This window comes from Pteropus alecto, unplaced genomic scaffold (genome assembly GCF_000325575.1).
Source record: "Pteropus alecto unplaced genomic scaffold, ASM32557v1 scaffold195, whole genome shotgun sequence".
In the NCBI taxonomy this organism is placed as follows: domain Eukaryota; kingdom Metazoa; phylum Chordata; class Mammalia; order Chiroptera; family Pteropodidae; genus Pteropus; species Pteropus alecto.
Genome location: NW_006438073.1, coordinates 9052724 through 9069324, shown reverse-complemented (window position 1 = coordinate 9069324; position 16601 = coordinate 9052724). Strand labels below are relative to the sequence as shown.

General features: G+C 59.2%; 1 protein-coding gene and 2 pseudogenes across 2 annotated transcripts in view; 2 read left to right on the top strand and 1 right to left on the bottom strand.

The window, feature by feature from the left end:
• Window positions 1-16601, top strand: part of RPS6KA2 (ribosomal protein S6 kinase A2) — a 102765-nt gene that overhangs the window by 56953 nt on the left and 29211 nt on the right. For both annotated transcript variants that reach the window (XM_006915044.3, XM_015591910.2), the window contains exons 4-11: window positions 2615-2695; window positions 4772-4851; window positions 6190-6296; window positions 8500-8537; window positions 9946-10088; window positions 13055-13125; window positions 14699-14787; window positions 15328-15392. In XM_006915044.3, coding sequence (XP_006915106.1) covers window positions 2615-2695; window positions 4772-4851; window positions 6190-6296; window positions 8500-8537; window positions 9946-10088; window positions 13055-13125; window positions 14699-14787; window positions 15328-15392 — 674 coding nt within the window. The remainder of the gene's footprint in view (window positions 1-2614; window positions 2696-4771; window positions 4852-6189; window positions 6297-8499; window positions 8538-9945; window positions 10089-13054; window positions 13126-14698; window positions 14788-15327; window positions 15393-16601) is intronic.
• On the bottom strand, window positions 65-183 carry LOC112482393 (annotated as a pseudogene).
• Window positions 540-664, top strand: LOC112482358 (annotated as a pseudogene).

Below are 16601 nucleotides of genomic sequence, written 5' to 3'. Positions count from 1 at the left end.
GGCAACCCTTGGTTGACCTCACAGATTGCAAGGACCTTGTCAGTTTACAATCCCTTATTTTTTACGCCTACAGCACCTGGTCTTCCTAGGCGGTCTCCCATCCAAGTACTGATCAGGCCCAACCCTGCTTAGCTTCCGCGATCAGACGGGACGGGGCTCGTTCAGGGTGGTGTGGCTGTAGGAGAGCTTTTCCTAATTGTTCCTCCAGGATGTTTGGCCTTTGGATTCCCTAACCCACAACATAACATCGATCATCTTAACCAGCTGTAAGTGGCATTAAGCACATTCACAGTGTCGCGTAACCATCACTGCTGTCTCTTCCCAATACTTTCCGTCACCCCAGGCGGAACCTCCGCCCCCATCACGCACTCACGCCTCGCCCCCCTCCCCCAGCTGCTCCACGTCTGTGAATGTGACGACTCCAGGCCCTTACACAAGTGGAGTTGTGCCGCGTTTGTCTTTTGTGACTGGCTTGTTTCACTGAGCATAAAGTTTTCAAGCTTCATCCGTGGTGTAGCGTGTATCAAAATTTTATTCCTGTCTGCGGCCGCGCCACCCTGAACAAGCCCGATCCTGTCTGGTCTCGGAAGCATCAGCTAAGCAGGGTCGGGCCTGGTTAGTACTTGGATGGGAGACCACCTAGGAAAACCAAGTGCTGTAGGCATAAAAAATAAAAAAATAAGAGATTGTAAACTGACAAGGTCCTTGCAATCTGTGAGGTCAACCAAGGGTGGCCTCGCCTAAAAAAAAAACAAACCAACAAACAAACAAAAATTTTATTCTTTTTTAAGACTGAATTATACTCTGCCGTGTGGATTTACCACATTTCATTTGTAAGTTTACCTGTCAGTGACACTCGGTGGCTTCCACCTTGTGACGATTGTGAACACGGGTGTGCAAGTGTCTGTGAGAGTCCCCGTTTCTAGTCCTTTTGGATAAATACCCAAGAGTGGAATTCCTGGCTCATGCAGTAAGTAGTACGTCTACTTTTTTCTTTCTTTTTTTTTTTAAATAGCAAGTGAGATGCTTTTAATTACAGAATGGTTCGAACGAAATAATTTCCTGGGGACATCTGTTGCCCACTGCTTGAAATAAATGTACACGTCGTCGCATTCTAAGATTCAAGTTAATTAACATACTGTTCCTCTGTGAATTTAAACCAGTCAAACTAATTAAAAGTCACTGAGAAAACGTCTCGTTTGAACTGAAAAGTCGAGATAGGTTTGATGAGACTGTGTTCCTGCCATGCGCGTGCAGCGCATGCTCTCGGAGGAGCCCCCCGAGTTCACGGAGCCGCTGTGTGGAGAGGCGGTTCCCGAGGAGGCCGAGGATGCGGGGACGCGGCTCCCGCAAACGCGCGCGCTCCGCTGCCCCCCGGCTGCCCGCGGCATCTCTGGTCGATGTTACTGTCAGGTGCTGAGCTTCTGTTTGTTCTCACCTCAAAACAAATTCCATCTGTATTCCCAGACAGCTAAACTTTGGACAGTTGCACCCCCAAAAAGAAGAATATTGTAATTGGTTATAACTAAAAACCTTTAAGTCCATCGTCCATAGTTATTTTCAGGGAGAGAGGGGGAGAAGCCTCCTTTTATTTCCAGCCCCATCAGAAATGAGAACATCGCCATTTTGTAATCCTAATGATTCAAGCAAGGATCATAAGCGTACGCTGTCGCCGTTGGATGCAGGATTGTTAGGGAACCCACAGGTGACTCGTTACTTACAGAGGGCCACGTGGCTCTTCACCGTGAGAGACCGATGACCTGCCGCCGTGCCCGGCACCTCGCTTAGCATCGCAGAGTGAGAGCGATGCAGCCTCAGCTCTCACCTGCTGCTGCCTAAGGCACACGGCATCACGCGGAGGTATTTTCGCAAAAACGTTTAGCCTCAGTCTCATAAAGGCTCCAGACCCAGCCTCAGTTTGCAAGAAATATAGGCATTAGAGCAACCAGTTAATCGATCAAACCTAGAAGGAGGGAGACTCTACAGCCAAACTGATCTGGACTTGCCAATAAATCCATCAAAAATCCCAGGGTGAAAAAGGCATGGGGCTGTTCTATTCTAGGACCAAAAAGAGTTAGGAAACATAACAACCAAACCAAATGTGTGAAGCTTGACCGGGTCCTGGGTCGGAAAAAAATAAGCAGCTGTAAATGGTGTGGGGCGGAGTTCGAACCTGGGCTAGACGTTGGACGCCATACGGGATGACGGCTGGTTTTCTTAGGGGCGACAGCCGTGCTCATTATGCAGCAGACTGTCCTCATTCTCGGGAGGGGGAGGTGCTGCACGGCAGTGCACCTGAGGTCAGGTGTCACGGCGTCAACCGCTCACTGTGTGTACGCGCACGCGTGTGCATGTGTGTGGGCGCATGTGTGTATGCACGTGTGTGTGTATGCGTGTGTGTGTGAGTGTGAGTGGAGGGCGTGAGCGCAGACGTGCCCAGTGCACGGCGTGGACCTGCCGAGGGCTTGAGCGTGGCCATCACTGCCTCTGAGCCTGTGTGCGTGTCTGGAACTTACAGCGGAACGCAGCGGGAACTCATTTGTCGGCGTTTCGGATCCCGTGCCCGTCGGAGCCCTGACTCCTGACTTCAGAGCCCCGTTTTCCTGTTTTGCAGTTCGGGACCGAGTCAGATCGAAGATGGAGAGAGACATTTTGGCAGAAGTGAATCACCCTTTCATTGTAAAGCTTCATTATGGTAAATACAGTAACATAGATAAAATAACCAAGTTTTGACAGAACCTGGGACAACCTCCCCCAAACCATAGCACGTGAAAAGAGCCTAGTGAGTCAGAGGAGCCGGGGCTCGGCGTCCGGTCCTGTCTGGCCGGTGACCTTCCCTCCCCGAGTCCTTCATCTCTGTTTTTCTTCCCTAAAGGAGCAAAATTCCTTTATTTTTGTCTCAAAGACCTAATGTGAGGTGGCCATACGTGATTATTCATTAAATTATTGTCCCTGGTTAAGTGGTAGCAGAGAGTCTGGATTGGGGGGGCTCTATGACGTATCTTTGTGCAGTTTCAGAAGAAAACGCTTTGTGACCCGGTGGTGAGTTTAAGGGGACACGTTCATCCTCCCACACTTTGCGTGGACATGGCATTTCAGGTGTTTTGAAGGTAGTAGTTCACCGATTCGTCAAAATGTCCTTTCAAGGCGGGTTAGCGCTTCCATTTTTCAGAAAAGAAAACAGAGGCTCAGATCAGACAATTTGCCCAAAACCACGTATGGTGGGGGACGCGATATTCAGTTTTCTGCCCTTTTATCGTCCTCAGAGAAGCAGTAAGTGAAATCTTCAGATTTAAATACGGATAAAATGGTGACGGCAGTCACGCCTGGCCACGTTAAAGTTTACCGCCCGCTCGAGTAACTAACGTGAGCACAAGTACAGAAAACAACAGAACGGGCAGCTCGCGGGTTCGACAGGCCCAGCGGCGGGAGAGCAGAGACGGCTCTTCGCTGGCGAGTTTCTGCTTTTACTGAGAAACGGTTCGGTCCTGTATGGAAATTCTGTGGCTTTTCCTTTCAGAAATAGTGAGAGCGAATACGGATGTGAACTTGCCGGAAGCAGGTGGTGGCTGTCACCCCTCAGGCCTGTGGGCAGCCGCCCCCTGGTCTCCGTGCACAGCAGGGGCTCTGTGTCACACTGCCCCCTCTGCGCAGCTGGTCGCTGGTGCCACATGTGACACCACGTGTCACTTCAGTTGGTCCAGGGGCCTGTCTGAAGAAGTTAAGAACTGGGCTCCTTACAGAGAAGTTTAAACACATCGTCCGCGTGACCTCTGAGGTCGATCAAGTGATTGGTGTCCTCTGTCTGCCCATCCGGCCCTGGGGCAGAGTGTTTAATCCACGCCTCAGGTCGCTCGATTCTGACAAAGGCTTTCTGGTTAGAGGCTCTGTTTCTAAGACCCAATATCTCAACTCTCCTAGCGTTGACTTTTAGAAAACAGGGAGCTCTGAGGTTTGCAGAGCTGTCAGGCCCCTTCCCGCCCCGCTTCCTGCGTATGCGACAGAGATGGCGAGTGGCAGAGCGTCAGGACTCCTGAACTGACCGCCCGGCAGGGATGGGGTGGCCTTGACCCTTGCAGGCACGTTCAGCCCCTGTCGACTGAGGCCCGCCCTTCCTCAGTGGTGGGCGGCAGCTCTGCCTGCGGCCTGTGGCCCGAAACAGACAGCGAGCCCATAATTTTGGCTCTGTGATCAAACGTGGGACAGGAGCCCCAATGCCATGATGGCAGGTAGCCAGGCCAACTGGTCACCAGCGCTGGCATCGGGTGACGGGTGCCCTTGAGCCCTGAGTGCAGAGAGTGCTTTTTGACGGGAAGGAGACTCGACCAGCCTTGGTCAGAGCCATCGGCCGCTCTCTCCAGACTCCTGCCGGCAGAAGCGACTCAGTGAGACCCGCTGGTACCCAGAGCCCGACTCCGGTCGTGATGACGGCAAGGGGGGACCTGCCGACACCTTCCTCCCTGTGTCTCCATCCCCGTTGGGACTGAAGAGGGAGGACGTGGGGAGGAGGACAGGAAGGGAGGGGAGAGAAAAGGGACGAATCCTAGGACTCTTAGAAAAGCGACAGAGACAGAGCTCCTTAGCTTCGCTCGCTGTCCCCGAGCGCTGGCCCTGGCACGCTGGCTCCCTCGGTTCCAGCCCATCTCTGAAACGCCCCAGCGTGCAGAGTACCCAGTACTGCTGGAGCCAAAGTGAGCCCGAGGGACAGCGTCCACTCCCGGGGACCACGAGGGCTGTGACCGCTGACACGCTCACTGTCTCTCCTCCACAGCCTTCCAGACAGAGGGGAAGCTCTACCTGATCCTGGACTTCCTGCGGGGCGGGGACCTCTTCACCAGGCTCTCCAAGGAGGTACTGGCCCCTCCAGGGCGTGCGGGCTGTTGGTGTCGGTCCAGGACCCGGGGACAGGGGGAGGACACAAGGGGAGGTGTGTGCACATGTGTGTACAGGGTGTGTACATGCAGGGTGTGTGTGTGTGCATGTGTCAGTGCAGTGTGTGTGTACAGGGTGTGTATGTGCAGAGTGTGTGCGTGAGTGCAGGATGTGTGTGTGTACAGGGTGTGTGTGTGAAGGGTGTGTGCGTGAGTGCAGGGTGTGTGTGTGTGCAGGGTGTGTGTGTGTGCAGAGTGTGTGCATGTATGCAGGATGTGTGTGCGTGAGTGCAGGATGTGTGTGTGTACAGGGTGTGTGTGTGTTCAAGGTGTGTGTGTACAGGATGTGTGTGTGTGCAGGGTGCAGGTGTGTGTGCATGCAGGGTGTGTGTGTGTGTGAGTGCAGGGTGTGTGTGTATGTGCGTGCAGGGTGTGTAGTGCAGGGTATGTGTGTGTGTGCGTGCAGGGTGTGTGTGTGTGCAGGGCGTGTGTGTGCAGGGTGCATGCGTGTGTGTGTGCAGGGTGCATGTGTGTGTGCAGGGTGTGTGTGTGTGCAGGGCGTGTGTGTGCAGGGTGCATGCATGTGCGTGTGCAGAGTGTGTGAGTATGGGGTGTGTGTGTGTGCAGGGCGTGTGTGTGCAGGGTGTGTGTGTGCGTGAGTGCAGGGTATGTGTGTGTGTGCGTGCAGGGTGTGTGTGTGTGCAGGGCGTGTGTGTGCAGGGTGCATGCGTGTGTGCAGAGTGTGAGTATGGGGGTGTGTGTGTGTGCAGGGTGTGTGTGTGTGCAGGGTGTGTGTGTACAGGGTGTGTGTATGCAGGGTGTGTGTGTGTGCAGGGTGTGTGTTTTAAGGACGTCACACAGGCTGCGCCGGGAAGCGCTTCGTCCTTGAAAGCCGGCAGGGAAGGTGACTCTCCGGAGGGCCCTGGGGCGCTCTGCGGCCCTCCTTGCCTGTTTCCCGCCCCGTGTGGGGCACATGGCAGCGGGCTCTCGGGGTGCGGCTTAGCTTGGTGCAGAAATGGAGTGGATTCGCGTCAGAAGCACTTGTGCTAAGACGCAAACCCAGACATTCGCTCCAGAGCCGCGTGATGGCCGGGGCTTGAGGACCGGGGGCAGGGACAGGGCCAGGCGCCCGCTCACGAGGCCCACAGGCCGTGTTTGCAGGGCGCGCCCCTGTGCTGCACGGCCTTGGTACCGTGGCCGGAGCCAGGAGCAGGTGGCGGCCGCGTCTCCTGCAGGCAGAGCCGCGGAGCACCCTGGGCGGGGCCGTCGTGGGCGCGGGTGGACTCCGGCTGACCACTCTCGTCCTCACTGCCACCAGGTGATGTTCACGGAGGAGGACGTCAAGTTCTACCTGGCTGAGCTGGCCTTGGCCCTGGACCACCTGCACAGCCTGGGGGTCATCTACAGAGATCTGAAACCAGAGAAGTGAGTAGCGAAGTGGGGTGCGGGCCTCCACACCCCTTTCTTGCCGGCCCACGTCAGCGGCCAGCACTCAGTGTTTAATTCCACGCACTTGCACGTTGGGAGACAGGCTGGGGACATCCTTATGCTGGCACCTCCCATGCAGGGCTCCCGAGTGGGTGAGCAGCTTCCACCTGCCCCCTGAAAGGCACCAGACATGGGTGTGGCTTCTGCTGAAGTGCAGAGGGCGCCCCCAGCCCCCTCCGCCTGACCCTGGGGGAGGCAAGGCCAGGGCCCATGGCCCGCCATCAGGTGGGCTGGACGGGCGGGAGGCACGCCCTCACCTCGTGCCACGCCCCCCTCTTGCCACAAGGGCCCTCCCTCCCGGAGGTGGACACCCCCACGCCGGGGCGCACAGCCACCTCCCTGCTGGTTTGACCGTTCTCGTCCTGTGTCCAAATTCCAGAAGCCCTTTCAACTAGGTGACAAGGCAGACGAGCTTTTCCTAGAGTTTTGCCCAGAGACAGCGGCACCAGATGCCCCAGGCCAAATTCCGATGAGGTCCGGGACGCCTGGCAGCCACCGCCTACGCTCTCATTTCCAGGGTGTCTTGCCAGCCCCCCTAAGTTAGAGATCGAGTCTCTCACAGGGACGATGTGTGCATTTCAGGCTTTTTCTGACATTTTCCACACGGAGCTGACACAGGGGTTAGGAGGGACCCCTTGAAAGGGGGAGAGCTCGTGGAGGTCATTTTCAGGTTCCAGTGCTGGCCTAGCAGGTGTCCCCAAGGTGAAGTCACTGGTTTCCTCGCTCACTGGTCACTGTCCTGTGCGGCCCGCACCTGCCCTGGACCAGTGGGGCCTGGTAGGGCATAGGCAGCCGGGCCGTGAGGTGAGACCTCGCCGGGAGGGGGTGCGGCCTGCGCCCCAGGCTCCTTCCTGCCTCCTCCTCACTGAGCTGGGGAGAGCTCCGCCTCCTCTCTGAAGCCAATCAGGACACGGGGAGTCGTTTAGGGGACACACTTGGCTTTGCCGAGAAGCCGGTGACGTCATGTACGTGGTGACGCAGAGTCCCTCCGCCAGGACTCGGCGCCGTGGCAGGGGTGCTACACGCTAGGACGGCGCTCACTGTGCGTGTAGATGAGCGTTTATGCAATCGTGACAGGCCCTGCCCGAGTGTCACCACCCGCAGACGGCATCGACCCCGGGGTCCAGCTTCCACGCTCGCCGACCGTGCGCCCCAGCACCGTTGAGGGTGCGCCCCGCTTTTCCTCTTAAAGGTCAAGGGGTCTTTACAGTTGAAAACAGTAATACGCAATGGCAGGGTCAAAGAAGGAAGATTGTGTCGTCCCTCAGAACGAGTAGGGAATTAATCCTGAAACGCTCACTTCCGGGCAAGGGTGAAGCATAACCCAACAGCAAAGAGAAATACGTTTGCCCCTCTCGTGATAAATCGCCATCTTAATTACGTACTGTAGCTTTTCCCTTCCCATTTCCGTAAAACATGTCCTTCCCATGTCCTGCTGCTCCAGGGGGCATGTTTTGGAGCCCGTGGCAGATGCTTTGAGTAGGGGTAGCAGGAACAGTAGTGTGAACCTGACCCGCCGTCAGGTCGACAGGTTCGCAGTGTTAAGGGGATTCACACTGTTGCGCAGCCGCCACCCCCACGGGGCCTGGGAGAGTAAGGCCAGCTCTCCACCCTGCGGCATCTGTGACAAGGGCGTGGACAGGGAACAAGGCGAGGACCCAGTGGGACAAGCTCCTATCACCAGGCGAAGCCTGCAGAACCCAAAGGCTCCTTGGTGCCAAAGCCCAAGATGTCACAGGCCCCCAAGGTCAGCTTGGGGCTCGTGGAGATCTGGGGATCAGGAGCGGCCCCTGGACACAGAGGGCCTGTCTGGGGCAGGACGTGCCCGCTCGGGGGTCCTGGGTGCCCACAGGCCAGGGCCCTCTCAACCTCTTCCTCACACGAGACAGTCTGGGGGGCCCATGGGATTAAGTCCTCAAACCTAAGTCCCCAGCGTTTCCCTGGGTAACGGGCCCTTTGCCTCCCTGAACGCTGAGACCCGAGCAGCCCTGACCTCACAGAAGCAGCTGGCCAGGGAGCTGGCCCTGGACCCCGCGTCTGCAGGCAGCACGTGCCCGAGGGCCCAGGGCGTCCCCCGAGGCCCACACACCCCCAGCCGGCCCGCGGCTGACCGGCCATCTGTTTTCTTCCTGTCTTTTAGCATCCTCCTGGATGAAGAGGGACACATCAAGATCACAGGTTTGTAAACGGCGCCGGTCCCCCTCGGTGACCTCACCTGAGCCCTGCAAAGCCGGAGGCCCCAGGGAGCAGCCATCCCCTGGCCTCCAGCCCCCCCGGGCCACCACGCCCCTGGGCTCGAGGCCGCCCTCCCTCTCCGGGGCCAGCAGCGCAGCAGCTCCCACCTCAGGGACTCTGGTCTCGCCCCCTCCTCAGTCCTGTCCTGCTGCTCCACGGGGCCACTTGGTGACCCAGGATAACCTCCCGTCCCAGGGCTCTGGACAGCCACACCTGCAGGGTCCCCTTCGCCATGCCAGGTGACGTAGTCACAGGCCCCGGGGTCGACCCAGGCCTGGCCTCACCAACACACACGCCCCACCGTGTGCCCCGAACCAGCATCGTCCCTTCCGGTGGAAGCTGGTCCTGCTCGGCGCCTGCCGACCCCTTCTCTACTCAGAGCTCGTCTCGTGTAGATTTAAGGTTCTGCTGGTGATTTGTGTTTTCTCTGCCGAGTGGAGACCCGCCCAGGTGACGTATAAGCCACACGTGGGCAGCAGCGGCTGGAACGGGCATAGAGCCCCCACATCAGACATGTTTGTCATTTTATAGAGTTTTGGCTTTTTCTGACTTTGTATTTATTTGTGACCCCACCTAATAATATGTAACAATTTGTAATTTGGGCCAGATTACAAACACACCCCCAAAACTCTGATGTGCAAAGCAGGTCCCTTCAGTCGTGAGTGGGCAAGCCACGCGGGCGTTTGGTGTTGCCACTGGGCACGTGTCGTGCTCCAGCCTCACCTGGCCCTAGGAGGAGGTGATGTCACCCTCCGTTTCACAGACAGTGGAACCGAGGGGCTGTAACCTTAGCGCCCCTGCCCTGGCCGTGTCCTTCACCCACCGAGTGCCGAGCACGCGGGCACCGCGTGGAGTAGGATTTCTCGGGGAGGTGGGGGGACAGCGCTCCCTGCACGCCCCACGGCAGACGGTCTAAAAGGCCCTCAGACCCGGCCGGCTTCCCCGTCCAGCCTCACCACCCGGGCACCCCTTCCCATCCCGTCAGAGCAGCACCCCTGCCTCTCAGTCTCGGCCGCTGACCTGCGGCATCGGCGCCCCAGGGTCCCCCTGCCTCCCGGGGGACTCCTGTTGGTCCCTAAGCGATTCAGCCTCCTGGTGCCCTTACAAGGCACTTCTGAACCTCAGATTCCTGAAGGAGGCCGCCTTGGGAAGTCACGGGGTCTCCCCAGCAGGCGTGGGCCTGGCCCTGGCGTCACAGGGGGCGTGTGGGCCAGGCAGGGCCGGCGGGGAGGTGACGCCCCGTCAGGCTGATCCGCGTAAGTGACGCCGGAGCCCCCCGCTGTGGGGCTCGGCGCGGGGCCGGTCCGGAAAGCCGCGTAACTGAGCGCCGTGTGTGCCGTCTTATCCCCAGATTTCGGGCTGAGCAAGGAGGCCATCGACCATGACAAGAGAGCCTACTCGTTCTGCGGGACGATCGAGTACATGGCGCCCGAGGTGGTGAACCGGCGAGGACACACGCAGAGCGCGGACTGGTGGTCCTTCGGCGTGCTCATGGTAACGGCCCGCCCGCCCCCGCCGCCCCGCGCTCCCCCAGGCTGGCTCAGAGACCGGGGTTCGCCCCGCAGAGCAAGGCCAGATGCATGACTCAGGACACGGAGGCGGCCACCAGCTCCCCCCTCCCGGCCTTTCCACCACACCGCCCCTGCCTGCCTCGTGTCCCCACCGTCCTGAACCAAGGACACAGCTACGTGAAGGGTCAGCCTTCTTTACACTTAGCGCACGCACAGGTTTAACGTGGGGATTGCACAGGATGCAGTGATTTCACATGAAACGTTTTTCTTCAAAATCCTTCCACTTAGTCATAAAAACTATCACGAGCCAAAATATACAAGGAGCTAAAGGTTTTTGCATCGACATTCAGAAACTTGAATTTTCTTGAGATCACGTGTTCACAGAGCATATACCCAGACGCCATCCACACCGGGTATCCGTCATCGTGATGGACATGGTGCTAGCGCCCCATCCCCGACCCCGCGTGGCCCTCCCTGCCCTGCCGGCCGGGCTCCGTGCTCGGCCACCCAGTGTGCAGCAGACTTCTGACGGCCCGCTGTCTGCCACCGGATCAGCGCGGCCTCGTGGTGCCCCAGGGCTGCCCAGGCCCCTCCGTCTCGTGCATTCCGCAGAGGAGGAGGCTGAGGCCACAGGGATCTGAGCAGGTCCGAGGAGGCACGTGCGCATTCCCAGGTCTGAGGAGGCACGTGCGCATTCCCAGCCACCCCCTCAGCGACAGCAGACCCGTCTCCCACCGCACATGCCCAGCCCCTGGCTGCAGAACCACGGGCTGCCCCAGCCGCGGTTCCGGTTCCGAGGTGTGGCTGGGGAGCCTGAGGCTGGTCCCAGGGCCTCGGGGGGCATCGGCCACTTGGTCTCTGGGTCCGCTGCTCGGCCCCATGGGCTTGAAGTGCCGGCTGTGTCTGGCTCTCTGCGGGGCAGATGTCCTTGGAACTGTCCTTGGCCACCACCGTCGTCACCTCCAAGAAGCGTTGATCCGACACCCGCGTACACCGTCGCGTTGGATGTTCTGTGGGTTCGGGAGTGGTGAGGGGCCTCCCACTGCGCAGCCGGCTGCCGAGGCAGGAAGAGGGGGTGGAGGGCACGAGGCTCTGGACCCCGAGCGTTAGCGAGTCGCCATGTCACCCGGCAGACGTGTGCGACGTGTCGCTGGCCCGGAGCAAACGTGACATACAGGCGTCTGGAGGGCGCTGTCTGGGTAACAGAGTAAACGGCGAGAGTCAGGTGAGCAAGTGAACGGCTTTCTCGTCTCACGTGGCCAGCAAGGCTCGCGCCGACGTGGAATCATTCACACTGGACTCAGGAAAGAAAGAGGGACAGAGGGAGACGAAGGAAAAACAACAGGAAGAGAATTTCTTTTACTAACGCGATTCTGTTTTAAGAGAGATTTTAATTTGCATGATCGGCTTATACAGAGTGTCCCGTTTTATCGGACGAGTAGCTCATCTGCCAGCCGGAGCGCCAGCCTTTGCATTTACTGTGTGCGTCTGTTTTTAGATTCTCTCTGGACTCCCTTAGCCTCGTTTTTTTATACATGATGATTGTTTGCCTGCAGCCTGTCTGCTCTGTGTGCCTTCACTGAATGGTCCAGCAGGCCTCAGACATCTGAATGGGCAGGGATTTAAATTTTTATTTTAAAATTCTACTTTTCAGTAAGTAGACCAGTAATATTAACAAGGCCTTAAATACGTTCATTTCTTTAAGCTCGTGATTTCGCTCCTGGCAGACTGTCATAAAGGTGACCCCCAACCTTAGGAAAATCTTTATGTACGTTTCAGTGTTACTTAAAATAGGGACTGGAAACATTCGAAGTGTCCGACAATAGATACACTGTTATACTTTGGCGTATCCACATGTAAGTGATGTTATGAAGGTTATGTAAGCGTTGGAAGGTTTTGAACTATTCTGTGAAAAGTTAGGATACAAAACCTTATCTATATATTTTTTTAGAAAACAGCTTGAAGAAAGCATTAGCGGGAGAGAGCAAACGTTAGCTGGGGCTCTCCTTGGATAATGGGGTTACAGGAGATTTTTTTTGGTTTCTCTGCGTTGATGTATCTCCCAAGATTTTCATAACAGAGGGAAAAACACCAGAGGGTAAATTTTGAAGGGGCAGAGACACGTGCAGTGAAAACTCAGGACGAGGGCAGGTGCGGCCGGATCGTAGGGGCACCTGCCCTGAGTCTGTCTCGTCGAGTTTGAAGTGACTAAAGGCACTGGGTGGGGTCAGTGCTTTTACGCGTTTCCGTTGGATTCAGTGTCTTCTTTTTAAGAGAAGGGTTTGTGGTTGCTGCCACCCTAGTCCCTTTCATCGGAAGTGGTCAGGTGGACACGTCCTGGTAAGACCCTGCAGTCCCAGGCCACCGCCCCAGCGTCCCTGTCATCAGGGCTGCCTGTGGGACGGGGAGCCTGCACTCAGGGTCCTGTGTTTGTGCAGGGTCCCCCCTGGCGGGCATCCGCCTGTGTTTTCTGAGCCAGGAGCCCGTGGCGGGGGCCGGGGCAGGAGCGGGGTCATTCGTGCCGTCTTGTTTTTACAGACGTTACTCACAGGCTGTACTCACGGGCCACCGGTGTCTGGCCCGACCTAGTGGTCCTCCGCTTCCTCCTCGCTCAGCCCCCTCCCCAGCACCCACCAGAGAAGGACGGGGTCCCCCACCAACCCCAGAGCAGATGGGCGGCGTGGCGGCCGGCGCCGTCCCCATCACCCGCCCCACCTCCTCTGCACAGCACTCAGCACCCGTCGCCTGCCGCAGTCACTGGCTGTGTATCGCTCGCCCCTCCCCACTGAACAGCAGCTCCGGCCCCGCCGCGCTCCCGGCCCGGTGGCGGCACCGCACAGCGGTCGGGCTTCCCACGGCTGAACCCCGGTTGCATGTTGCCCACCTGGGCTCCCCGCTGTTCAGTCCTCGGCCCGAGCACTCACTGTCCCATTCTGTGTCGCCCTGCAGTTCGAGATGCTGACGGGGTCCTTGCCATTCCAGGGGAAGGACAGGAAGGAGACCATGGCCCTCGTCCTCAAGTGAGTAGGGGACCCCCCCCCACAGTTTGCCCTGTACCTGCCAGCCCCCCGATGCCGAGAGCATCAGCCCTCGAAACCAGGGCTGTCAGTCAGGTGGGCGTTGGCAGCAGTGACCATTCCCGAGCTGAATGCCAGCTGTGAGTAGGGTCGCCAGGCAATTCCGATGGAGTCTTCCACCAGAGACTGGGTCTTCCGTCAGGAAGAGCCCTCCACGTTGTCTGAGGCACGGTCTTCAGACGGGAGGGTTGGCGACCTGAGGAATCAAGGCCAGGTTCACAAAGCCGGGCCCGGGGCTCCGGAGAAGGCAGGCGCGGGCTTCCTGCCGTCCCCCGCGACCCCTGTGCAGGTGCCTGGGCTCTCCCGCCGGCTTGCCCGGGTGCCGGAATGCAAACATGACTTTCTCCTGAATTCTCGTGAGGCGTCCTTTACCACGCGCGTGGATTTTGCTCTTAGGACCGCCGAAAGTCACATTGCTGTCACATGTTCAGTGTCGGCTCCTGGGCAAGATGTCAGCGGGAGAGCCCTGGGTGGAGGGAAGTGGCCTTGACGGGGGAGGGAAGTGGCCTTGGCAGGGGAGAGGGAGGATGGAAGCGGCCTTGGGGGGGGCAGAGAAGCGGCCTTGGCGGGGGGCAGAGAAGCGGCCAGGGGAGTGGGTGCGTGCAGTGGGGAGGTGGCCAGAAACGAGTGTCGGGGACTCCAAAGCAGCGGCTCCCCGCTGAGCCACGGGGGGCACTTGCCGTGGGCCTGAGGGGACGTCACAAAGCTGCCGCCCTCCCCGCCAGCTCTCTGTCACCCTGCACGTGCTCTGTAAGCTTTGCAAAGTCGAGAGGCACCTAAAAAGCTTAAGTTTTGCAGATGACGCCATTGCGTAAATGGAAGGGGAGGGGGGGACCCTAAAGAGGGTGTCATTGGCGCCTTCCCGCGTTAGGTGGCCTCACCTTGTGAATGACATGCAGAGCTGCAGCCCCTTGTTTTGGTGCTGATGACCGCGGTTTCTTTCCATCCTAAGGGGTAACAAGATGTGTACTCTCCCTGAAGCTAGACTAGTCCCTCCCGCAGATCGCAGGTGTGGCCCGTGACGGGTCACGCGGGAGTGACCACGTTCGGAGGGGGCGGCGCCCAGCGGTGGTCCCGATTCCCCTGGGCAGCAGAGTGGGCACACAGGCGGGCGAGAGGCTCCCCAAGTCCCAGCCCCCGGTCCCCGTGTGGCCGGCGCCCCTGCTCGCCGAGGCCTCTGTCGCTGTTCTGGGAACCGTCCGTAATGCCCGGACACCTGCTGCTTACGTCCGTGGCTTCGCCTCATCTCTTCTTGGCGGCCGTGTTACTCTTTAAATAAATGACTAAACAGCCGGCGTGAGGCTTTCCGCTTTAATCTCCCGCGTGGACAGCCCACGTACGCAGACGCGCTCTGGGTCCCCACGACCTCCGGGAGGGCAAAGGCCCTAAGACCTAAAGGTCAGGGCGCCGCCGTCCGGGCTCACTCGGGGTGAGATGGGCTGTCTGTGGGTGGCGACTGGGCGCAGAAGGAGCTGGTCCCCTGGGGCCGCCTCTCCTGAGTCTCCTTGCTTTGCAGAGCCAAGCTGGGGATGCCGCAGTTCCTCAGCCCCGAGGCCCAGAGCTTGCTGCGGGCTCTCTTCAAGCGGAACCCCTGCAACCGTCTGGGTGAGCCCTGTGCCCGCCGCGGAGGGGACACGCGGGCCACCGGGCCGACCGCCTGTCCCCGCCCCAGCTCTTCCCTCGAGTTCACCGACAGCAGAAGGCCCTGCGGTGGGGGTGGGGACACTCTCATGCTCTGTCCCAGCACGGGGACCGCGGGCTCGCGTGCCGTCCAGGAGTCACTGTTGTCACGCAGAGTGGTGGCGCTTTTTCCAACCTGTTTGACGTTCCTTCTCCATAAACTAAAGACAGAACAATTGAAACGCCACTTCCGTTTGATCCGTCCTGCTTAAGAAACCTCGGCACGTATTAAAGTCGATGTTTACTTATGTCAACCGAGTGCCAATTCGCTTTCGAAGTCCTATTAAAGTCGATGTTTACTTATGTCAACCGAGTGCTTTCGAAGTCATTCTCTGCGGAAAGGTTCCCGGAGCTGCCCTCCAGGGCGGGTCCCGTGCTAGGTCATCGCGTATTTAACATCTCGCGGGGAAGGCGTCTGCCGACACCTTCGTCCTGGGTCTTACTCGCCGCCTGTCCCCGTCACAGGTGCTGGCAGTGACGGAGTGGAGGAGATCAAGCGTCACCCTTTCTTCGCCACCATCGACTGGAACGTAAGTTGCCGCCACGGTCCCCAGGCACATGAGTGACAGGGAGGGGGGGCGGCGGGCACGGCAGCCACCTGGAGCAGACTGGAGGGAAACGTGGCCGGTTCCCTGGAGAGGCTCTCGGGGGCCTTCCGAAGGGGCTGGCACTTCGCCGGAGAGCGGGAGCCGCCCCCGCCAGCTCCGGGGCGCTTGATAAATCCCCATAAGTGAGTGAGTGCCGAGGGCCCGGGCTGCGGGGGCTCTGTGAGTGGCAGCTTGGGGATGGGGACCCCCGGCCCCCCATCTCTCTGGAGCTCCACTCACCCTCCCGCACAGACCCGCCTGGCAAACCTGAGGACCGCCTGGGCGGGGGAGGGAGGGTGACCAGCTGGGCCTGGGGCAGCGGCTGGACAGGGATGCAGTGGGCGATGGGCAGTCCCGTGGGCTGCAGCTGGGAGGAAAGGAAGTCCCGGCCACCGGCTCCAGGTGACCAGTTAACACAAGGACTCGGCTCAGGAGGGGCCACTGCGAGGGCCACTGGTCTCCACTGAGAAGGGGCACAGGCGGAGCTAAGGCAGCTCTGGGGCCGTGACACCACGATGGCCGTGGACGCGACGCCAGCTGGGTTCCGAGCATCCGGAAAGCCCAGGGCCGCGCAGCTCTGAGCAGGCGCCCCGCGAGTTGGCTCTGCACGCAGCTCGTCCTGGCTGTGCAGCTGGGCACAGTGTCGGGACCCGCGAGCCAGGAGGGTGGCCCTCCCGCCGTCGCCACAGCGATGGGGCTGCAGCCGCTGTTGGGAGGCTCCATGTCGCTTTCGTGTGTCGTTTCGTTCATTTTCGGTTCCATTGGTTTCGGAGAGAGGCCCTTCCGATTCTCTGGGACCAAGCAAGTTCACGGTCACGTCCACGTTTGCCGAGGTGACAGGCGGGGACCAGGAACAGCAGGCGCCTGCTCCCTCTGCGTCTGAGCGGGGCTGAGTGGGGCTCGGACACCTCCCCGTGCTCATCGCTGACTTGATAAATGGGCCTCGGCTCTTGCGTGTCACGGGGAGCAGGGTGCCATGCCATCGCGGTCGAGGACACTGTGCGTGAGATTGTCATCACCCAGCCACAGGGCAGGTGCGCAGCGGGTGTGCGGTCAGAGAACGTGAGTGGGAACGGACAAGGCGGGGCCCTCCCAGCAGAGATCCGCTCAGAACCACGTGCTCAGCCGCCGTGGCCTGGCCCGGGGCTGGCG